This window comes from Diabrotica virgifera, chromosome 4 (genome assembly GCF_917563875.1).
Source record: "Diabrotica virgifera virgifera chromosome 4, PGI_DIABVI_V3a".
Classification (NCBI taxonomy): Eukaryota; Metazoa; Arthropoda; class Insecta; order Coleoptera; family Chrysomelidae; genus Diabrotica; species Diabrotica virgifera.
In genome coordinates, this window is record NC_065446.1 from 224,785,233 (window position 1) to 224,811,184 (window position 25,952).

A 25,952-nucleotide genomic window follows, 5' to 3' on the forward strand; every position below is an offset into this window, starting at 1 on the left:
AGCATTTTTCAAAAAAACCATTAGTATTTGAACTATTCAATTTAATCCAAATTACAGACATAACTTTGTTATTTTTTATTATCTTGTAGGAAAATTATAAGGAATAAAAATTTGATATTTTGCAGTTATATATAAATTTACACACCCCACCAAAATAGCTATTAAAATGGCAGTGTTGCCATTTAAGAAAATCAACGATGACGTCATATCCCTAGATTGGGATACCCTGTATTTATTATTATTATATGTAACAGATTTAGATTTGAAATACTAATCGACAGGTCTAAGCATTTTTCAAAAAAGCAATTAGTATTTGAACTATTGAATTTATTCCAAATTACAGACTCACTCTGTATAATATAACAATCATTTTCTTTCATTTCGATTTTTTAAATAATATATTAATTTGTCTGTTTTGCAGATTTGAAAGTCTTATTTCTAACCAATTCTAGTATACCTCTTGAACTTATTTTAACAGCCCTTTCACTATTATGTTAGTAATTTGTTGTATGTCAAATTTATCTCTCCTCGTTTGTCATAAAAGACAATCGTGTAATGAATTCCGCACAGAGACATTTTCATAAAATAATAATAGATCTACGTATTTCATAAATCAACTTTAGAAGCGTGTTACATAAACATACTCTGTTTTATTATTAAATACCACTTCGCTTTGGTTGTATTTACGGGATCTCTGGTAGATGTCTGTCTTTTGCTTTTCCATTTGTTTATAATAGATGAGTTTTGTGTGTGTGTTTTTTTTTCTGAGAAAAAAAAAGTTTACCTCTATAGTATCGAAAAATCTCGTGTATGTTATAATAATGTTTGTTTTTTCTTTTCACTGATCTATTACAAAAACAATTATAGAAACAAAAGACCTCAAACAGCCACTTTTTAGCATATACATAGGTCAGGCTTTGAAAAGATGGTCTAGAAAATGTGGAACAATGGGCATACTAGTACAAGAGAATACCTATACTAGACACTAGATTCACTACTTTTCGCAGATGACCAAGTCATTTTTGCACAAGATAGGGAAAGCATACGATAAGGAAATTAAACGAAGAGTATGAGTTATGGACGTCTATTACGCCAGATCATCCATTTCATAAGTCCATATTTGGAATAGTTTCATATTTTTTTGCTAATTTTTTGCTAATTTATTACCACAAAAACAAATTTTTTGCTCCACCCCTAACCGAGAAACAATGGTTGATGTAGCGTAATATTACGTCACATCAACGATAGCCATATCTCGCGAACCTAAAGAGCTAGAAAATCGTACGACGCGGCATATTTTTTTGCTAATTTATTGCTGTCGATCTGAATATGCAACATACCCCAAAACCACCCCTGCTTCCCTTACAGCTAAACAACACCCCCAAAAAACAACGAAAAATCTTGAAAAATGATTTTTGTGATATAGTTGACGATTGATATTTAATTGCTTATTTTTTGCTGTCATTAGCCGTAAAAAACAATTTTTTTGCTCCACCCCTAACTGAGAAACAATGGTTGATGTAGCTTAATATTATGTCACATCATCGATAGCCATATCTCGCGAACCTAAATAGCTAGAAAATCGTACGACACGGCATATTTTTTTGCTAATTTATTGCTATCTGAATATGCAACATGCCCCAAAACCACCCCTGCTTCCCTTACAGCTAAACAACACCCCCAAAAAACAACGAAAAATCTTGAAAAATGATTTTTGTGATATAGTTGACGGTTGAGATTTAATTGCTAATTTTTTACTGTCATTAGCCGTAAAAACAATTTTTTGCTCCACCCCTAACTGACAAACAATGGTTGATGTAGCTTAATATTATGTCACATCATCGAGAGCCATATCTCGCGAACCCAAAAGAGCTAGAAAATCGTACGACGCGGCATATTTTTTTGCTAATTTATTGCTGTCGATCTGAATATGCAACATACACCAAAACCACCCCTGCTTCCCTTACAGCAAAACAACACCCCCAAAAAACAACGAAAAATCTTGAAAAATGATTTTTGTGATATAGTTGACGGTTGAGATTTAATTGGTTTTGGGGTATGTTGCATATTCAGATCGACAGCAATAAATTAGCAAAAAAATATGCCGCGTCGTACGATTTTCTAGCTCTTTAGGTTCGCGAGATATGGCTATCGTTGATGTGACGTAATAATAAGCTACATCAACCATTGTTTCTCAGTTAGGGGTGGAGCAAAAAAATTGTTTTTTGCGGCTAATGACAGCAAAAAATTAGCAATTAAATATCAACCGTCAACTATATCACAAAAATCATTTTTCAAGATTTTTCGTTGTTTTTTGGGGTGTTGTTTAGCTGTAAGGGAAGCAGGGGTGGTTTTGGGGTATGTTGCATATGCAGATCGACAGCAATAAATTAGCAAAAAAATATGCCGCGTAGTACGATTTTCTAGCTCTTTAGGTTCGCGAGATATGGCTATCGTTGATGTGACGTAACATTACGCTACATCAACCATTGTTTCTCGGTTAGGGGTGGAGCAAAAAATTTGTTTTTGTGGTAATAAATTAGCAAAAAATTAGCAAAAAAATATGAAACTATTCCAAATATGGACTTATGAAATGGATGATCTGGCGTAATAGACGTGAGTTACGGTGACTCAAGATGAGGATGTGTTACGCGAAATATTTACGTACTGGATCCGAGGGTGCAGATTTGAACTTAAGTTTAAAAAAATTATATTAAGGGTTGTAAGACTTTTAAGTAGTTAGGGTCAATGATAATCCAAGATGGTACATGTATGAAAGATAGAGAAATGAAAATAGCACGGGAAAACAAGGCACGAAAACCCTACATTGAGTGATATGGAACAACAGTCTAACCAAAGAAAAGGAAAAAGCATCTTTCAGAGCATGGTACAGAATATTACTGTATATGGAGCAGAAGTATGGCCAGTGACAACAACTGTACGAAATAAAATAAGAACATGGGTCTAAAACTGTTTACTTGTGGCATGTTTAAGTTAAATGTTATGTTTATAATATGAGATTAGTCACTCCGGAAATCGTTCTCAATAGATTAGTGAAATAATGTTTTAAGAAAGGTTGTGTACAACCACTAGATGTTGTTTGAGGTTATGACACATCAAATAGGGCATTCCAACATGCTGTCAAAATTAAATCAACCTGACAGCCGGGAGGCAAACATAAATGTTATTCTATCAGTTCTTAATGTGTTTTAGATCAGTTTAGTTGCGTTTCGTTGCAATTTTGTTTTTTACAAGGATTAATTTAACATTTTCACTAGAAGAATTAATCTAAAAAGATAATATGCCACATTTCTGTTGTGTTTTAAAATGTGGAATGCGAAGTATTCCTGATAAAGTTCAGTTTTATCGGTTAACATCAGTGCTACATTTTAAGCGTAAAACAACTAAATAAATTATCATCTGAGAGACAAAAACATAAAAAAACTAGTAAGTTATTATCTGAGAGACAAAAACAAAGGTTAAATGCTATAAAAGGTCCTATAAAATTGCTAAATAACTAATGATGTCCATGTTACTTACGCTTGAAAAAGTCTAAACTGTAGGTTAACTCAGATCCCTTGATAGAAAGTGGACTTATATTATTTATTTTGCCAATCGTTTGCTTCTACCTACCACTGTGCGTCTATGTACACTTCGCGTCATATAAAACTGGTACACTTTTTTTTCATAGAGTTATATATTAGCATAGAGAGAGTGTCTTTCAGAGCGAAGTGACGACACCATCTTTTTTATTTGGATTAGTTCTGTTTCACTCTTACGCATAGTAAAGCTGCTACAGTTGTCCTCCTCTTCCGTGCCTATATTCACACTGAATGTCATCATAGATTTTCGATACAATGTGTTAGAAAGAGATGCAGCAAACCAGTCCATGGGATCTTGTCGTCAGGAAGCGCGGAAGGTAGGCTCCCTCTATGTTAATATATACCTCTATGTTTTTTTTCCCAATGTAAACCTGTGTTCAGACTGACAATTATTGTTCGTGAATCACTTCGTTGTTGCCATCACAGATAACGGAATTGCACTAAATCTAAATAAAAAAAAATAACGTTTAAAATGTACATTTCGAATTGTAATACATATATTTAAAGTCCATATTTGTTCACCGTAAAAGTTATTCATTTTGTATTAATTTCAAATTAACTTTTTAATTTTTCCAGTGTGTTTTATTTATTCTACACAACTTAATGCAGTTTTGTCCTACAATTTACGAGAAACCAATTACACCTCTGACACATTTGACATTAAACATAATAATTTAAAGTCATGTCAAGACTTGTATCTGTCATTATTTTTGAATTGAAATATTTTCATAAATTTTAATAAAACACGAATCAATGTATGGATACTTAATTGAGATGACGGAAAATTACCATTGTTTTAGTTTTTAGTATATTAAAAACTGCGGTCTGTCGCTCAGCCCCGTTTTTACCTAGTTTGATATAATATTTTCGTTGAACTGGCAACGTTGCCCTAGAAATTAGAATGACACTTGTGACAAGATCAACTTACACAACTTGAAAAACACGATTTTCGGTTATAAGAGTTGTACCAGTTTTTTTTGACGCGAAGTGTACCTGCTAGGTAACATTTGTATTATCTACTAACAACTTTATATGCACGTATGTTTATTCATTGACTGCTTAAAACTAAAAAAAGTCGTTCAGGTACTTCTACAACTAAAATCTGCACAAAATCTACAAAAAGATGTTCGAAAAATACAACTAAAAAACTGTTAATGGCAGTGGCGGCTCCTCTTTGAGGCCGCATGGCCGCGCGTCCTCCCAGATATAATGTTGGTTAAAAAATTCTGATACAACCAACTTCAACATTTTCTATTCTAATTTTAATTTGTTGAAATTCACATAAAAACACTGTCTGATATTTTTCCGACGCTCAACCAGCTTGTCATAGCTTTATAGGACGTAGGCGATGGTTGAGACCACGTTGAGAGGGCACGCACGATATTTGGGCGCAAGAGAAGTGCGGCCACGTAACCATAGCAATCGAGGACGGTCGACCAACACTCCCACTCATCTTCAGACGTTGCGTGATGTTGCATTTTGGCCGCACTTCTTTAGCGGCCTTATCGAGCAAGAAAGCACGCGGCAAGAAGCTTTGCAAGCAGTTATCTCTGACAACAATAAAGAGAAAGCAGTGGAAAAGTTTGCAGTAGTAGTGTTTAAAGTTTCACTTATTCTTATTACGTAAGTACACATATTTTTCATATTATAACACATGGGCTAATTAGAACGAATTTATTTTAGCATCATGAATACTGTTCATAATATATTAAATACGAACTTTTCCAATCTGCCACTTGAAGATAAGTTAAAAATTAAAGAATTGGGCAGGCCGTTGCCAAATTTGAAGTTAACGCAAATTAGTGAACGCAAAGCAGAAAACAGAAGTTTCACCCGCCATTTTTCAAGAGACATTTATACAAGAAATAATTGGATTTGTGGTTGTGACGTTTCGAATTTATTGTACTGTTTCCCGTGTTTATTACTTTACAATGCCGGATCAGGGATGGACCGAAATTGGGCAAGAACAGGGATAAAAGATCTTCACCACCTTCCTGCAAAAATAAAAAAACATGAATCGTCTCGTGGTCATATTAATTCATGCACAGGGTTCGCATTGCTTGGCAAAGTCAATATTTTAACACAATTGAGTTCTGCATACAGGGAGTCTTTAGTACTACACAATAATAAAGTCAGAAAAAACCGACACATTTTGAAAAGAATTATTAGCTGTGTAAAATTTTGCGGTTCTTTTGAACTAGCACTTAGAGGTCATGACGAAAGCGAGGGATCTGAAAATCGAGGAATATTTAGAGAGTTGATAGATTTTACTGCAGAGTTGGATGCTACACTTAAAGAACATTTACAGAAAGCAACTGGGTTTAAAGGAACCTCCAAGACCATACAAAATGATATTTTGGACTGTATGCTACTAGTTTGTCGGGAAGAAATTTCCCATCAAATTGAAAAGGCCGACTTTTTATCTATCCAATGCGATGAAACCACCGATGTCTCAAATAATTGTCAAATGGTATTGATATTACGGTATTTCTATGAAGATTCCAATTTTTGGGGCTTTTTAAGGGTTATGGATAAAACAGCAGCTGGGTTAAAAACCTGCATTGAAAACGAAATAGATCCGTTAATGTTAAAAACTCCTCAAAAACTAATAGCGCAAACTTATGATGGTGCAAATGTTATGAGCGGTTCTACCAGCGGTGTTCAAATCCAAATTAAACAGAAATATCCCAGTGCACATTTTATACATTGCTATGCCCATCAATTAAACCTAATTATGCAGAAAGCCGCATCGCAAAACCCTAAAGTGCGAGTGTTTTTTAATAATCTATCAGCTATCCCAGCGTTTTTTTCAAATTCTTCCCATCGATGCGATATTTTAGAAGAAATAGTAAATAAAAGATTACCGAGAGTGGCCGTCACTAGATGGAACTATAATATTCGTACGGTTAATTCTGTATATGAAAATCGTGAGAAACTTATAGAAGTTTTTGAAGAGGTCGAGGACAGATGTGAAAAGAGTGTTACTTCCAATGAGGCTTCTGGCTTGAGGCGAGCGTTAGAAGATCCAGAATTTATGTTTTGGTTAACGATTTTCCATAAAGTCTTGCCGCAAGTCGATATACTTTATAATCAACTCCAATCAAGAAATAAGGACAGTGTTGAATTGAAGAAGGACTTAGAAATTTTTGAGCAAAGTATTACCAACATTCGAAATGATACTGATGAAATTAAAGAAAGTGTTGAATCAAATTTTGAAAGTGCTAAAAGAAGAAGAACTGATGATAATATGCGAAGTGTTATTGCCAAGGAGGTGTGTGATGTAATAACAACACAAATGAAGGAAAGGTTCTCTTATCGGGGCCATTTGCAAGCGGCTGAACTATTCAACAAAGACATGTACTCAAAATATTCGAAAACTTTTCCAGTTAATATTCTAGATGCTGTAACTACTTGTTATCCCGTGTTATGCAAGACCAGATTAAAGACTGAATTAGAAGTAATATATTCGAGGCCAGACTTAAAAGAAATTGTTGGAGCTATGAACATTCTCACGTTTATGTTAGAGAATAATCTTGCCGAAACCTTTGCAGAAACAATAATGGTGTTAAAAATTATTGTGACAATTCCAATGACAACTGCAGAATCGGAACGTTGTTTTTCAACCCTTAAGCGCATAAAAACATTTTTGCGAAACACAATGCTTAATGATCGACTAAATGCCCTAGCTATGATGTCCATAAACCGAAATTTACTTCATGATGGGATCAATGATTTCGAGGAAAAAGTTATGGAAAAATTTATTGCTATGAAAGACCGTAGAGCCGATTTTAATTTTAAAAAGTAATTGTAATGTATTAGTTATTATGAACGCAATGTCGTAGTGTATTTCTTGAATAGAACTATTAAACTATTATAAATCAAATTTGTTTGTATTTGAAAATTTAAATATGTAGTAGGTACCTAGTTCCTGTAAGTTGTACCTAACTATTTTATTTTGACCAGAGCCGAAAGTCGGTAAGGTTGGTTTTTCCCATAATTTGAGAAATTTGCCGACCAGCCCATCGTAAAAATTATTGACCTTCATTGCGTTTACCTGCGTAACGCCAATTTAATGTTTTCTGCGAACTTGAAACCGTTTGCCGCGTCAAAAGCTTTGCCGTCATATTTGCCCATCTGCGTATATAAACCTACAATAGTTCTCAGCAAACATTCTAGGGAAAAAATTGCAAAGACACCGTTCAAATAGTAAATGGAAATCCACTTTGCACCCGATAGAAAAATGAAAACCCGCTGCCCCTGATCAAATTCCTACTAAATCCCTGAGGGCAAATTTTTGTGTGCAATTGTTATTATCTGCGCCCTCCCTGCTCAAATTCCACGAGCCGCCACTGGTTAATGGTCAAAAACTTAAGAAACGTGTGATGCAAATAATACAAACAAACACAATGTTTGACAGTTTGCCTCCCAAACGTCAAAGTCTTGGAATGCCTATTCAGCACACTGAGGTTCAATTACCTATGCTGTCATAGGTAACAGCTAACTTTGGTTGGAAAGATGCACGGTTCTTAGACATTACTACGGTTACCTAAATCGACTAACCAATGATCATTAAGGGTGAGATTACGTCACGAGAGTTTACTGTCATTTGAATCGTAATATGATTTTTTTCGAATCCTGAGAAAACCAAGTATTTTAGAAAAATCTAAACGCAGGATGCAAGATTACATTATTACCGAGGGCGGAAAGCCCCTTAGAATAAACAAGCAGATTCTATTTAATGAAATATTTGAAATTAAATATCACACTCCTCTTTTATTTTCATCCTTGTAACTTATTAAAATAAAGATTATAGAAGTTTTCAGGGACTTCCAGCCCTCGGTAATAATGTAGTCTTTTATTTTGAGTTTAAATTTTTCAAAAATATTTATTACTTTTCTCAGGATTCGAAAAAAAATGAATAAAATTAAAACAAATTGAGAATTTTGACATGCGTCAAAATTTTGCATTAACTCAATGTAAAATTCTGAACTGTTGAATTCCAGCTTCCCTAATAATTATTGTACATCAAAAGACATTAGAAACTATTTGTACAGGATTGAAATCTGTATTGGAAATGACTGTTAAAATTGGTCTACGTAATTAAACATATTCCAAAATTTTGTAAAAATGTAATACATTTTAGTTTTCAGCCCAAACTTAGGCCACACACAATGCAATAATGTTCACATTTTTGAACTGTCAATATTTTTATTTTATCATCTATTGTTTAAAAACAATACAGTTGATAAGATACCCTCAGTTGCGGAGAAAGGATTAATAATAAAGATTTTTTTATTCAGTCAATGGTGTGAGCACTGTCAGTTAAATAGTAACGTGTGGCCTTACTTTTACACGCATACCTATTGTGGCAAATGTATCATATTTTTCAAAATTTTGGAATGCATTTAAATCGTAGAACAATTTTAACTCTTGGTTTTAATACAGATTTTAATTCTCTACAAGTATTCTCTCATGACTTTTGATGTAAAATAATTAGGGAAGCAGGAATTCAACACTTCAGAATTTTACATTGAGTTTCCTATGGCCCTTTTTACGATTCACCACCCGGTATAAGATAAAATGTGTACTAGTTGTCTAATTATTTCATAATAACTCAAATAATACACATATATACACAATAACACACATTCAATGATCGAAAATCATTTAAAAATATGGGAATGTAAACTCTTGTGACGTAAGGTCAAAAATATAAGTCTCCCTACCACCGTCGGACAAGACAACCGTAATAAAGTCTAATAACCGTGGGAAAGATGTAGGTAAGGCCAGATATTTTTATGCCGTATGATACATAAAATTTTGACTATTCTGTGTATTTGTGTAATAAATTTTGTGTTAGTTATGTGCGTCCATGTTTGTAGATGTTCATGAATAAATTATTATCAATTGTTGGAACAAATATTTTTGTGTATTGTGTGTTGCATATGTATCATCATCATCAACCCGTACTCGTCCACTGCTGGACATAGGTCTCCCTCAGCCATTTCCATCTTTCCCTGTTTTGTGCGGCTTGCATCCAGTTGCCGGCAATACGCTTCAGATCGTCAGCCCATCTGGTTGGTGGTCGTCATCTGCTCCGTAGTGCTTCTTCTCGTGTCCTCCACTCGACAATACGTTTTGTCCATCGGTTGTCTGACAATCTGGCGACGTGTCCTGCCCAATTCCACTTAAGCGACGCGATTCTTTCGACGGCTTCCGTTGTTTTTGTTCTACGACATATTTCTTCGTTTGGGAGTCGGTCCCTCAGGGAGACACCCAACATCTGGTGCTCCATAACCCTCTGAGTTATGCGAATCTTGTTTGTTCACTACCTTTTTTTGTGAGTGTTAATGTTTCCGCTCCATAAGTGAGTACAGGCAATACACACTGGTCAGAGATTTTCCTTTTCAGGCATATGGGTAAGTCCGATTTAAATACATAGCTCAGTTTACCAAACGCTGCCCAGGCTAATCCTATGCAACGTGGGAGCTCGCACGTCTGGTTATCTCTTCCCAACCTAATTTCATATCCCAAGTACTTATAAGATGCAGTCTGCTCAATATCCATTCCATCAACAACAATATTACGATTTAGCATCAGATTAGTGATTACTTACGTCTTGTTGATGTTAATCTTTATTCCGACCTCTAAGGAAGCGTAATATAACTTGTTTAACATTATTATTGCATCATCCATACGATCGGCTATAAGAGCGATGTCATCTGCGAATCTCAAATGACAGCTTCTCTCTATTTATATTGATACCATATTCGTTCAGATCTGCCTTCTTAAAAGTGTGTTCTAAAAGGGTTGTGAAAAGCTTTGGTGAGATGGTGTTTCCTTGTCGTACTCCCCGCTGCATATGTATAGTGTACGATAAAGACTTGTGTTTTACATTTTCTTATCCTCTATTGCTTGCATGTTCTTGTTGCTCATTTCCTCTTTAAATATTGGCAACCAAAGGCAGCTGCATTCTGCTGATGTGTCTGCTATACCTTTTTTTTTTCATTTGGTAGGATGAGGGCCACTTCCTTGTTTTTTATGTCTATTTCCTTCATAATTATTCATGCATCTTTCCATTGTGGACTGTGTTCATTATCCCAGGCATGTTTGCATATCTGTGATTTGTCGACTCGATACCTGGGAAGCTCGTGAAGAAGCTGATAGCCTCGTCTTTAATTAGGAGGTTGTTTGGTCGGGCGCATCATTTAGAGTAGCAGAGTTGTAGGTTGTATTGGGATGCTTACCTTTAGAGCGAACATTTGGCAGTGTGCTTTATAAATAGTGTATGTCCAGCTTTACTCCGAGGTATATTGGGTGTTCCGCTTGTTCCAGTTGTTGTTAATTCCACCTAATCTTCAGCTTTCTATTTCGCCTCTTTGGATCTTATATGGAAAGGGCCGGTTTAGGTTTTGGTACCCAGGCAACCAAGTGACGTCATATAACGTCGAGGAAACGTCAGTTTTGGTTGAATATATACACGTGTTTGAACATTACGTCATATATACGTCTTTTGTAGGTGATTTTAAATACGTAAGATTAATGACGTTAAAATACATTCAAAAATGTTTTCATTTCAGACAGCCTAAGTCTGACGTCACAAAATTGGGAGGAGCTTAAAAAGCTTGCTTGTATTGACTCCAAACAATTTCGTTTATAACGTTGTTCATAAGCAATTTCTCATTTATTGTTTACGTGGTTTGTGTCTTGTATGATAAAATAAGACTTTTCATTTAGATATTTAGTTGAAGAAACATGTTAATTAAGAGATTCTTATTCGTTTTTGCTCACTGAGTTAGTTGAATGCAGTAATTTTCTTTGGCAACTATTTGAGGTTATGTTTATTTGTTTTTGATGTTTATTTTCTGTTGAATCTCTGCGTGAAAAAACGTAGGTACGATGACGTTTTAAAATCGTCACACTTATATGACGTCAAATCGATGAGACAAATACACTGGATTTACAACGTCAGTACTACGTCATAGAAACACGTCAATTGGTCATTTTTATGACCTGTTTCATCTACGTTATAAAAATGTCGTTTGGTTGCCTGGGTAGGATCGCAAATTTCTTTCACTCACTATTTTTTTGACGTGTTAAAAAAATGATTCACTAATATTGGTTGAATAAACTGAATTTAAATTTTAAAATTAGAAATAATTAAGCTTTTGTCGTTTAACCATGTAAACATAGCGAGACAAAGTTCCGCAAAAACACAATCAGCCCCGCCAGCTGAATATACCAACAACAAGACCAACAAATCAAAATTTCAACAAACGCCAACATATATAATGACTATGTACTGGATAATGTAATACAGGTTGTTGGCGCAATAATTTGTTGCTGGTAGATATCGGCGGCCGCAATGAAAATACATACCGATGGGAGTTCGTCGATAGTGTTGGGATTTCAATGGTTTATTCAGATTCAGCATTAATTTGGTGCATCGTTAATACAAATGTTGCTGCAGGTACATATCAAAAGCGAGGCGTACCTGCTCTTAAAAGCGTATACAGTATAGTTAGGTGTTTAGCAACAATTTAAAGCGTATACAATTACATCCCTAGTGTGTATAAATATATATTTTCAAAATCAGTGGGAAAATCCCAGTAGCTGGCTGTATAGCATAATTAAAATATCATACAGAGGTAAAAACTTCGTTTGTACAATGATGGTCACAGTCAGGCAAATATGCAAGAGTGCATATGTATATGCATTTGCATATTTTTGTATTTTCTTTTGAATTTTGTATAGGTATACTGGTATATTTTAAAATAAAGTGCATATAATAGGTTTTCAAAACGAATTTATTTGTTGATTCATTGTTGAAAATTTGCGCATGTTTCTTGGAAAATACTGCAAATGGAATATTCCAATTGAAAGAACCTTAAGAAGAATTCGAGTCTGTATATTCTGCGGTACTGAATAAAATAAAATTATATACAGGGTGAGGCAGATAACTGGCCTATTAGAAATATCTCGAGAACTAAAGGCAACAGAATCATGAAAATTGGTATAAAGGGGTTTTGAAGGATGATCTATTAAATGAGAATATTTTCATCTCTTTTTAACTTCCGGTTATACCGGAAGTTGCTTATAAGTTCGTTTTTTTAATGGCACACCCTGTATATTTTTACATTTTTGGATTCCCTTCGATGTCTTCTTTCTAAAAATATGAGGTTTTGTAATGTTATACAGGGTATTTTGAAAAATAATTACGTTTTTTTATTAATTTCGTAGCAACATGCATACCCTGTAGAATTGTAGTAGTTTGACATCTAAAACTCTACTTACGTTCAAATGATTTTAATAATATAGTCTACTATTGTTAAGAATCATTAGTATAGCTAAATTTTTAATTTTAGTATACAGGGTTGGTCGAAACTCGGAATGAGTATTTTCTGAGTTTTCTTAAATGGAACACCCTGTATTTTAGTATTGTAATGAAATGATATTTTATGGTACTTTTTTATTTCTTAAGCATTCCCTATACCTAACTGCTTTAATTTGTGCTTAATTGTTAATCGCACCAATAATCTTAACTACGTAGGTATTTTGATAGCTAAACCATTATTGGTAATTTTAAGGATCAGTCTGGAATAATATGTATTTATTTCTGAAAAATTATTTGTGATTGAATATTTTCACGGCCAACCTAATAAAATTTTACGTATTTTTTTGAAATTAATGTTTAGCTTGAATCATCAATAACTCACAAATTAAAGCAGTTAGGTATAGGGAATACTTATAAAATAAAAAAGTACCATGAAATATAATTTCATTACAATACTAAAATACAGGGTGTTCCATTTAAGAAAACTCAGAGAATATTCATTCCGAGTTTCGACCAACCCTGTATACTAAAATTTCAAAATTAGCTATACTAATGATTCTTAACAATAGTAGACTATATTAAAAATCACTTGAACGTAAGCAGAGTTTTTAATGTCAAACTATTACAATTCTACAGGGTGTGAATGTTGCTACGAAATTAATAAAAAACGTAAATATCTCTTAAAATAACCTGTATAATATTACAAAACCTCATATTTTAAGAAAGAAAATATTGAAGAGACTCCAAAAATGTAAAAATATACAGGGTGTCCCGTTAAAAAAAACGAAGTTATAAGCAACTTCCGGTATAACCGGAAGTTGCAAAGAGATGAAAATATTTTCATTTAATAGATCATCCCTCAAAACCCCTTTATTCCAATTTTCATGATTCTGTTGCCATTAGTTCTCGAGATATTTCTAATAGGCCAGTTATCTGCCTCACCCTATCTACATAGGAGACAATTATTTTTATTTGTGTGTGGATGAAACAAGTGATTTTTCTGGACGTTATACCGCACATTTATTAATCAGATCTCTTAAAAGTGAACAAGCTTGTAAATCGCATTTAATTACTTCCAATCAGTTGGATAAAACCAACGCACTAACAGTTACAAGATATTTGAAAGACAGTTTAGCAAATTTAAATCCTTGAGCTGTTCCCCACGAAAATTGTTTGCTGTTTCTTTCAGATGCTGCACCTTACATGGCTATAGTAGGAAACAATTTGAAAAATTTTATCTACGTTTAGTACATACAACTTCCCTAGCACATGGTTTAAATAGGGTCACAGAAGAAATTAGAAATAATTTTCCTCTTGCCAATAATTTTTAGTTTCAAATATAAAAAAATAGCTATTTGTATAACAAGGGAGGAAAGTGCTACTTTTCCTCCCGAGAATGAAGTTTACTGCCCGACGCGTAGCGGAGGGCAGTAATCATTCAAGGGAGGAAAAGGCACTTTACTCCCATGTTATACATATGGTTTTTCCACCTTCCTCAAATAACAAGTCATGATTTCATTTTTACTTAATTTATTTATGTAACTAACCAACAAAATTTATTAGAACTAAAACTAACAAGTACGTACAATATAACTGTCAACTGTCAAATATAAGTCAAATTAATAATGTAAACATTGTTAAATCAAAATAACAATTTACTGTTTTTTACCATTCTGCAAAATACAGAGTGTTTTATAAATAAACGTTAAAATGTATAGAAATTTACTTAATAGAAAATAGATATTGTACAGGGCGTCAATAAGTTACATTTCATGAATGAAATACCATGACGTCACTTTTACTTTTCCTCCCTAGGGGGGAAAATATTTTCCTCCCTAGGGAGGAAAAGTATAACTTTGCTCCCTACAATCAGGTCCGGAAAAGTATACTTTCGGTAGAGGTAGGTGGAAAAAATATTTCTTACGGCACCTATGAGAACTCAGTTGTATAAAGAACATTTGCCCAACCTTCCTCTTACACCAAAACCTATTGTTACTAGATGGGGAACTTGGTCAGAGGCTGCAATATTTTATGCAAACATTTTGCTGCACTGAAGCCAGTAATAATGGAATTAGCTGACGATTCTTCCGAACCACTTACAATTTCCAAAGAATTGCTGAAAAACAAAATAGTACCACAACAACTTTCATACATAAAATCAAACTATGATTTTGTGCCAAGTTGCATCCTTCAGCTACAGTTTATCTTTAATTAAAGCAGTTAAACTAATAAAAAAAATTAAAGTATCTTGCAAAATTGTTGGGGGTCAAATTGGTAAAGACATTTTAAAAAAACCTAATTCAGTTATTGATAAAAATACTGGTTTCATATTTCTATTTAAGGTTGCAAATGTTTTAAGTGGGATGTTTGATAAAACACTAAATGTGAAGGCTGAAGTTTTAAATAATTTTAAATACGCTCCTATAACTTTGATGGATGTGGAACGGAGCTTTTCTATGTACAAACATACATATTTATATGTATACAGATAGGCGAGATAACTTTTTGTTAGAAAATTTTGAAAAACATATTATCACATATTGTTTTTTAAATAAATAATCATGTATGTATATTTGACTAATTAAAATAATTGCTTGAAAGTTTTATTTTATATATATTATAATATCAATCTTAGAACTAATAATTTATAAAGTTATTATATTTAAACGGTTTATGAAGTGCACATTTTGTTTAAAAATGCATCTTCATGCATATTTGACACAAATAACATATGCATATACAGTCATATTTGACAAATAAATGCATATGCATGCATATTTGACAGAAATAATATGCATATATATGGGAATATATCTTACTTTTCAGCCTGCATATTTGCCTGACTTTGAGAATGGTATAAAAAGTTTATTGAAAAACTATTAAAAAGTCATCCAAAAGGATTCGCAAAACGTTTTCGATCTAGATCAGATCATCTTCAGTGCCTAGAACGGAGTATTTCCACGTTAGAATGAATGCAAAAGGTTAAAATTATGACTAGTTAAAGAAAAATGTGGCAAATACTTCCGTTCGTGGCAAAATAGGTAAAATCGAGAAATATGATTTACATGTTCATAATCTGATGATAGTAGCGACTCTAAGTCGATGTTAAAAGATAAATTTGTTAAGAGTGCTCAAAGGGCAACATGATTCACTGCTCGATAAGAACGCGTGGTTCTTGCCAGTTCAATGGACACAGACCAACAAGAGTATAGGAGATGACAATCTATTTATCAGACAGAAGTGACATAGCAAGACAGGTAGTCAATTTTTGGTTATGAATTTAAAAATAGTGTAATTTTTGAATTTAGATTATTAGTTAAGCTGAATTGATGTTAATAACTGCATTAAAGTGGAATTTAAATTATAATCAATTAGATTCTATCGTAAAAGTCTAAAAGGCAACTCTCTGTTATAGAAAGAACTGTTATTAGTGTTATGTTAATAAAAATGTTATTCATAGTGAAGTCAATGACGTCATTGATGACAGTTTAAAAAAGAAGACGAAAGTTTAATTTAGTTTGAAATAAAAAGAGAAATGAAAAATACTTAAGAGGATGGGTACATATTTTCGGCTACAATGCTATTCAAATGGGGATTCATTTTTTTCGTAACCTGAGAAAACTAATAAGTATTTTTTAAAACTTTAAACGCAGAATGAAATATTACGTTATTGGCCAGGGCCGAAAGTCCCTGAGAACTTCTATGATGTTTATTTTAATAAGTTACAGGGGTGAAAACCTAAGAGAAAATTTAATGTGATATTTAATTTAAAATATCTCATTTAAAATAAACTTTTTATTTATTCTAAGGGACTTTCGGCCCTCGGTAATAATATAGTCTTTCATTCTGCGTTTAAATTTTTCAAAAATATTTATTGGTTTTTTCAGGATTCGAAAAAAATAAACACAATGTCCGTGCTAATATTTCCAAATACATCTTTGTCATACAACGCACTCAGTCGAATAGAATATTGTCCGCCTACTGTCAGTCAGACAGTGACAATCAGTGACAATTTTAAATATTTGACATGGCATCGGGAATATTTTGAGTTGTTGAATAAATAATATTGAATATAGTATATTTGATAAATAATTGATTTAAGACGTGAACTTTAAGACGTGAAAAATTTATTTATTGTGTATTATTTGTGGAAGATCCAAGCAGACAATACATCAGGATAATATATTCTGTGATCTAAATATTTTGTTGTTAAAGATGTTCAAAATTGTAAGCGTTCCATATGTAGTAACAATATATTACTAAAAAATCACTTGAAACACTTTTCCTCTTTTCTAGATTGAGTATTAGTTTTTGTTGTACATATAAATTATTACAAACACTGAATACATAGTTAGTGAAAAAATTATCACATTTATTAACTGAATTAATAATTTGCAATTATAAAAATAACAGTTATCCAAGAACATTCAAAAGCCATCTCTTTAAATTATTGATGACATTTTCAAGTAGAATGAAGTAGGGCTTTTCATCGATTGTCATTTGTTTCGAGCTTCTGTCATGTGTCACATAATATTAATGTATCTACGTCATACGTCTTTGGTTTGTATCGTTGGTATATACCAATAACGTACGACGTAGATATATTAATATTATGTGACACATGATAGAAACTCGAAACAAATGACTGTGAATGAAAAGCCCTATTCTAGTAATGTTTACATATCTATACCAGTGTGAATTTTACTACACGTAATTTGCCGTAAGACAGAAAAAGTAGGGATACCCATAAAATATTTGCGAATTATGTACCGATGGCCTGAAATATAAACAACTTATAGACGGAAAAATATAAGATACATAGTACTGTTGTAAAAGATAAAAGAGTAATGTTGGTTGCCTAATATTGTGGGGTTGTAATGGTTAATAACAAAATAAGAACTTTTTTTTTTATATAATGTAGCTGATTATTTGAATTAGTGAACCAATAATTTGAAATCTGTAGATGGTACTGGAGTGAACAGACTGAAATGGGTGAAATATATATTACTGTAACAGTTTTTTTTAGCAGAGAGAGAGAGGTTTAACACAAGCCAGTTAAAAACAAGTAATGGTGGTTGCTTGATATAGTTCTTCTTCTTCTTAAGGTGCCTATCCGTTCCGGATGTTGGCGACCAGCATGGTTATCCTAACTTTGCTTGCTGCTATTCTGAATAGTCCGGTTGTCGATGTATTAAACCACTTTCTCAGGTTTTGAAGCCAAGATATTCTTCTTCTCCCTGGTCCTCTCTTTCCAAATACCTTGCCTTGAAGAATGAGTTGCAACAAGCCATATCTCTGTTCATTCCTCATAACATGGCCAAGATATTCTAGTTTGCGCTCTTTGATTATGTTAATAATCTCGCATTCCTTGCCTATTCTACGTAGAACCTCAATATTAGTCACACGATCCACCCACGAAATTCTCAAAATGCGCCTGTAACACCACATCTCAAATGCCTCGAGTTTTCTCAAAGAAGCCTCGGAAGGTGTCCAGGCCTCTACTCCGTATAATAACGTAGAAAATACATAGCATCTGATGATAGAGATTTTGGTAGCAAGAGGTAAATCGTGGCTTCTGAAAAGAGACTTCATCATTATTACTATATCATTTGATATAGTAATGTTGAAAAAAATAATTTTAATTAAATTACTGAAATATGTATTTTCCCGGAGTAGTCCTGTCGCCAGAGGGGGTACAACGGCCTCCTGTATTCAGATGGACTTACCCAAGATTTTTTTATGTATTTTGACCTGTAGAACACGAATTTTTTGGGTAACAGTTGATCCGGATGTCGATAAGATTGTTATAAACCAAGAAGTTGAGGAATCACATAACAACGATTTCTTGCAAAAGAAAACATTTTTTTGTATTTTTTGGGCCTTTCTAACCAAAAAATGTTCCTACAAATTTTCTCGTAGGATGCATAGTTTTCGAGATAAACGCGGTTGAACTTTCAAAAAATCGAAAAATTGCAATTTTTGAACCCGAATAACTTTTGATTAAAAAATAAAATAGCAATTCTGCTTACCGCATTTGAAAGTTCAAGTCAAATTATATCGGTTTTAATTATTTGTATTGCTAAAAATTTATTATTTTATTGTTAAAACAAAGCTATAAACACCTAGTGCTTGAGTGATGTTTTCAATGATTTCTCATTTAAAATCGAATGAGTAGGTAGAGGAGGTAAAAGTGCAAGCGGCACTATTTCTACGTAGCATCATGCATTAAAACGCATGTATTAGGCACGGGAAACACTATGTGTTTATAGCTTTTTTTAACAATCAAAAAATAAATTTTTAGCAATGCAAATATTCAAAACAGATAAAATTTTACTTAAACTTTTAAAGGCGGTAAGCAGAATTGCTATTTTATTTTTTAATCAAAAGTTATTCGGGTTCTAAAATTGGAATTTTTCGATTTTTTGAAAGTTCAACCGCGTTTATCTCGAAAACTATGCATCCTAAGAAAAAATTTGTAGTAACATTTTTTGGTTAGAATGGCCCAAAAAATACAAAAAAATGTTTTGTTTTGCGAGAAATCGCTGTTATGTGATTCCTCAACTTCTTGGTTTATAACAATCTGATCGACATCCGGATCAACTGTTACCCAAAAAATTCGTGTTCTACAGGTCAAAATACATAAAAAAAAAACTTGGGTAAGTCCATCTGAATACAGGAGGCCGTTGTACCCCCCTTGGCGACAGGACTAGAGTGGGTGTCATTGATTTTCTTTGAATTGATTTTTAACATTTTACTGGTATGGTGTTCGATAATTGAGGCGCTCAGATAAACAGTGGCCTAACCTCGAAAAGGAAGTTTTGAGATAAATACAATATTTGCATTCGTATTTCTATTATGCTTATAGGATGGTGCTACAAATTATGTAGATAGCGCCATTTAGTCAAATATAGAGGTAGGTTGTGTAGTGTGACGTTGGGGGTTGCAAGGACGACACTACTCTTACTTTGAGTCTCCACTGAACAAAACAAACTTAAACTTTTTCCATTTCTTAATTAAAAAGACAATAATTATCTTTTATAATTTCGAGAGTATCATAGAAAAAATTTAAAAAATAATCCAGATGCACTGTCGGAATTTTCACAACACTAAACACAATAAGTTTTTATTATTATTTATGTAAAAAAATAGCTTTTCTTCCATAGAAAATTTTAGCGTCCAATTTTTCGAATCTGTATCTACCTATTTACGGGTTTCTATTAAGTGAATAGGTGCAAAATTGGCTTGCAATGCTTTTTAAATGCATTTATTTTTTTCGGATTCTGAAAAAATTAATAATAGTGCATTCACTGAAGGTATTCACCTCTGATTTCGTTGAACCTCCATCGATTTTTATGAAAATTGGTTAGCAGTTAGAGAATACCTCAAGCAACAAAGATGACATAATGCCAACTTGCGCTTTTACCCTGGGGGGTGGATGCCACCCCTTTTCTGGGGTGAAAATTATTTTATTAAAAATATTACCATAAATCGATAGAGGGACAAATGCTTAGCAAAATTTGTTATATTAAGTTATTAACATAAATGCATGTTTTAAAGTTATTTTTCACGTATAACTCAAAAACTGTTAGCTTTTATAAAAAAGTTATTTTTACCAAAATTGAAGACAATAAAAAACTGAATACACTCTTCGCTCAAAGTACTTAACTAATGTTAATTCAGAGTCGGTTATGGGTAATTGAATGCATATTTTTTTCAATGAGTACTCAAATCTAAGTATTCAAGTTTGAATAACGGGAAACGATGCATTTTCTAAAATATACCTGCTAAAGACTTATCAAAGTACTTCAGAATACCTATCAAATGAGCTTTAGAATAAGTTAATAGCATCAAAATTAAGCAAGTTATAATGAAACTAAGAGAAACCTTTTGATTTTTTTAGTAAAAAGTAAAAAATAAAACATACTCCATTTCCACAAAAATTAAAATTTATAGTAATCCTTAAAAAATTTCTTTGTATTAGCATAAGTAATGATTTTAACAATTTTCACCGGTTTAGAATGCATATTTTTGAAAAAGACATATATTTTAAAAAAGTTTTTTTTTTTTTAAAGTTTTTTAAAAAAACTTTTAAAATTATCGTCATTTTCATTTTCTTTTGATAATAACTATAAAAATACTCAATATACGTAAAAAATGGTAAATAACCAAATTTTAGTTTTTTATATATCAAATATTATACTTTTTTTATCATTTCTGTAGGGTAAAAATAACCGAGATAGAAACGTTTACAGTTTAAATTTTGCTGCGAGAACTATGTAACCATGGCCATTTAATCTTTGATTTTAAAAAATAAGGTGCCTAAAAAATTAATTATAAAGCATTTAATAGCCTTTAGAATTACCTTTCAAACCGTTTTTGGGTGAACCTGATATCTTAAAAATCAACGAAGTTATTAAAAAAAATGGTAATATTTTTTGGAAAAATTTTTAAAAGAAAAAGTTTGAAAAATTTTTGGAGCATAAATTTTAATGCTATTAACTTGTTCGTTATCTCATTTGATAGATATTTCTAAGTACTTTCACAAATGTTTTATAAATTTATGTTATAAAATGCATCATTTTCCCGTAATTTAAGCTTGAATACTTAGATTTGGGTACTCGCCGAAAAAAATATACATTTAATTACCTATAACTCAATTTTAGTTACCATTAAAAAGTTTTTCTAGTAAGAAGTTTATTTAGTTTTTTATTACCTTCAATTTTTGAATAATAACTTTTTTGTAAAAACTTATAGTTTTTGAGTTATCTATGAAAAATCGGTTAAAAACATGCATTTTTCTAACGAAAAATTAAAATTTTTGATCTTTAATAACTCAAAAAGTTTTGATTTATTTTAATAACTTTATATAACAAATTTTGGTTAGAATTTGTCCCCCTAAGTAATTATGGGGTTATTTTTAATAAAATAATTTTCACCCCGAGAAGGGGTGGCATCCACCCCCAGGGTAAAAGCGCAAGTTGGAACCATGTCACCTTTATTTCTTGAGATATCCTCTAACCCCTCACTAATTATTTTCATACAAATCGACGTAGGTTGAACGAAATCGGAGGTAATAGCTCATATCCACCTTCAGTGACTCCACTATAAATATTTTTGAAAAATTGAAACGGTAATTGAAATATTATATTATTACCGAGGTCAAAAAGTTCTTTAGAATAAACAAAAGGTTTCTTTTGAATAAGATATTTGAAATTAAAAATTGCACTCGTTAATAATGTTAGATTTAAATATTTTAAATTTTTCAGAAATACTAATTAGATTTTTCAGGATTCAAGAAAAAAAAAGCATTTAAAAAACATTTCAAGCCAATGTTTCCCACTTTACCCACCTACACACTTAAATCTCAAATACTATCGCATAACAGATAATGGCTTTTTTCAATAAACGTGAATTCGGGTTCACGTATTAAAATTAATCTATATTAGGTAAAAATTAATTACGAAAAAATTTAAAAAATTTAAAAATTTCATCAGTGTCTTTTTGTTGCAGGACTACGGCAGAAGTACGTGCTCACCCTGACTGCCGGTGATATTTTTATCGCCAATTTTACTGCCTTAGTATCACCGGATTTTAACATATCACACCTGGAAGCCGCTCATGATTACGTAGCCACTGTACATTCCTTGAATACGAAAGGGGTATCGAAAAATACACCCTTAATTATTTTTAGAACCCTTCCTGCTCCCGGTAAGTAGCCATATAATTTTCTTTATCTACTCTATGTCATATTATGTATAAGTTTTTAGTTTGTGAAAACTGTTATTATAGATAGCAGTGCGTGAAATGTTTAAAGTGTGCGTGAAGTAACAATGTATTTTAAATGGGACTTACTTTTTCGCACTGTTTTTGATACACTTTCATATAATCAAATATCCTTAACTTTCGCGTTGTCATGGTGATGACAATATGAGCAATAACTTACAACAAAAGTTTTGACAGTTTTGTGGTTTGAAAGAAGTTAGAATTTTTAAATGTCAAAGTACTAAAAATTGTAGAATAGAAATAAATTTCATTGACGAAGAGTTACAGTTTTTTTATTTGTTCATCATAGATAAAATATTGTATGAAACTGTGCGTGAAGTACTTTTTGCGAACTTACGCGATGTATAGCACTCGCTCCGTTGTCGCTCGTGCTCTAAACATCGCGTGCGTTCGCAAAAAGCATACCTCACGAACTGTTACATAAATAACTATTTGATGCTTTCTTAATAAGAATTAGAACTTTATAATTTCTAATGCCCGGTATACACGACAACGATTTATCGTAGCTATGTGACTGCGCAGTTCGTTTGTGCCGTTTTATCGAGCGCGTGTAGATTGGCGCAGATTTAGTATGGTACAAACGATTGGCAGGCATGAAAAAAATTGATTCAATAAATCGTTGTCGATATGGGCATATGCAAATGACGTGGACCTAGTTGCTCGCACAACACGCAAGCTAGAAGAAATGTATACCACCTTCTCAAATTAACTATTTATATGGTAGATAAGCCACAATTAAATTGAAAAAATAATTTTATTAACGTTTCGAAACCCAAATCATTAAAATACCACGATTAGTAAGTCAATAACATATCGAGTACAAATTTTATATTTTAGTATTACTTATTGTATATCTATGTATTATTAATATTATTTATAATTTAAATATATTAAAGTCAGCATTTGGTATTAGTTTTTTGAAAGTAAATTAAACGTAAGACCAATTACTTACGATGTCGAAAATTGTGTCACGAGGTTTTCTCCTGGTTTTCCCTCGTGATTTACTATGGAATCTCTAACGCGAGAATTTTACTGTCATCGTTGCATTTGGTTGTCTTTTTAAAGACAGATCACATGCTATGATTTTTTTGTGACGGATATTCTTGAGTTGGGATTGATTTCATGTAATCGAATGTAAATCTTTTCATCTGTTCATCTTTTAGTAAAGTCGTCCCAGGAACGCAACTCATAAATATTGGCGATATCATTTGAAGGTCTTCTACTTTAAAATGTATAATATACGTCTGAATTGCCAATATAAATGAGTCAGATTAAATAAATTATTAAAAGAATTGTTTTACTTAGCAACAACATTTTTGTTTATTTTAGTAGTATTTTGTATTTTGACAACGAAACCCAATTTGGGCTTCGAAACGTTAATAAAATTATGTTTTCAATTATTTCCCATATAAATAGTTAATCATAAAAATGCCACAGGGAAATAACTTCAGAACAACCTTCTCAAATGCCTCCAAAAATATGAGCCTGCAAGTAAACGAGGAGAAAACTAAGATGATGGCATCAACACCCAACAGTAGAGCCAGAAACATCGATCGCCAATTCACGGTTGATAACTCTACCTTTGAAGTGGTGGACAAATTTACATATGCTCCCTGATCACCAAGGAGAACGTCATGACGGAAGAAATCAAGCGAAGGATAAAGCTAGCAAACAAATGCTATTTTGGACTGAGCAAACATATGAGAAACAGAAACTTAAGCCAAAAAACTAAAATAACCATATACAAAACCCTTCTACAACCAGTGTTGACATATGGATCAGAGGCATGGACCATTTCCAAGGCAGATGAAAACCTTCTGCTTATATTTGAACGAATAATTTTGAGAGGAATATTTGGTGGCATCCGTGAAAATGGTGTTTGGAAGAGGAGGTACAACTACGAGGTATACCACAGATATAAACAAAAATTTGGTGGTAAAGACGTAGTATCTCTTATAAGAATAGGAAGACTAAGATGGGCAGGACAGCTAGCAAGATCACAGTAGAAAAACTCTCCTAGAAGAATCCTTATGTCACAACCTGTGGGAAGTAGAAATAGGAGTAGGCCAAAACTCAGATGGAAGGATGGTGTGGATGAGGATAGGAGAAAAATAGGCGCAGCAAACTGGCAACGGTTGGTAATGGATAGGACTGACTGGAGTAATAGACTTCTGAAGGTCGAGGCTCTTTCATAGGGCTGTAGCACCATTGATGCTGATGAAATCGTTGTCGATCGTGGTCGCAGAGTTTTATCTTAATGTTGATAGTGTGTAGACGGATCTTGGCCCACTCTTGGTTCTTCTGTACAACTTGTGTAAAGTATCACAAGTTTCGGGGATGATTCGACTGATTGTCCAGAAAGCTACTGCGCATCCACTAGAAAAAATATTCTGATTCGGATTTTTAGCACAATCTTACTCAAAAAGTACCTTAACAATATCTTAACAAGTATCTTAACAAATTTGCATGTTGCCAGGTCCAAAAGTGGGTCAAATTTTTTAAACGTTTTTTTTTTCTGTTTTTTCCTTAAAATTATTTTTTTTATATCGAACAAAGTTTTTTTGGGTTTTTCGAATCATTCCAAACAGAAAAGCTCTTTAGTGACTTTTCTCTAAAGTTGATAGTTTTTGAGATATAAGCGATTAAAAATTGAAAAATTGCGAAATTGGCCATTTTTAACCCTCATAAACTATGTGAAAAACTGAAAATTTCAAAGATGAAGTTTTCGATCCTAATAGCATTATTAATAATATTTAGAAAATATTAAAATATTACTAAAAGATTTTTAAATCGAAAACTTATTGGTCCATTTCCTTGGTAACACCTCCAAGGCTTCTAAAATTTGTATGGAGAACAAGCCTACGTTCTTTCCGATGAAGCTCCAATAAGATCCGAAAACTGCAATTCAAAGGACTGGACTGCGCTCCGTATTCTAATTGATAAGTAAGATTGTTTTGCCTTCGCATTGCAACTGAATTAAAGATAAAATTTTTATTTTATTTTTGAAAATTTCAATGTTACCAAGGCAGGTAGATATTCTCTAAACATCGGTTGATCAAATTCTCGAGAGTTTTTTGCAATACAATATCAAAAACCCCTTTGTTTTTTAATTGTTAATCAAGCGGTCTCGACACGTTGCTTAGTTGCTTGCATGTATATGTAATATTATGCGTAAATATATGTGCTGAAAAATATTCTGATTAATTTTTTTTACCATCTTGCTTAAAAAGTCT

General features: G+C 32.6%; 1 protein-coding gene across 1 annotated transcript in view; it reads left to right on the forward strand.

The window, feature by feature from the left end:
• The window catches only part of LOC126883814 (nephrin-like), a 593,591-nt gene that overhangs the window by 457,747 nt on the left and 109,892 nt on the right, over positions 1-25,952 (forward strand). Inside the window, exon 8 of the mRNA XM_050649484.1 lies at positions 22,447-22,644. Coding sequence (XP_050505441.1) covers positions 22,447-22,644 — 198 coding nt within the window. The remainder of the gene's footprint in view (positions 1-22,446; positions 22,645-25,952) is intronic.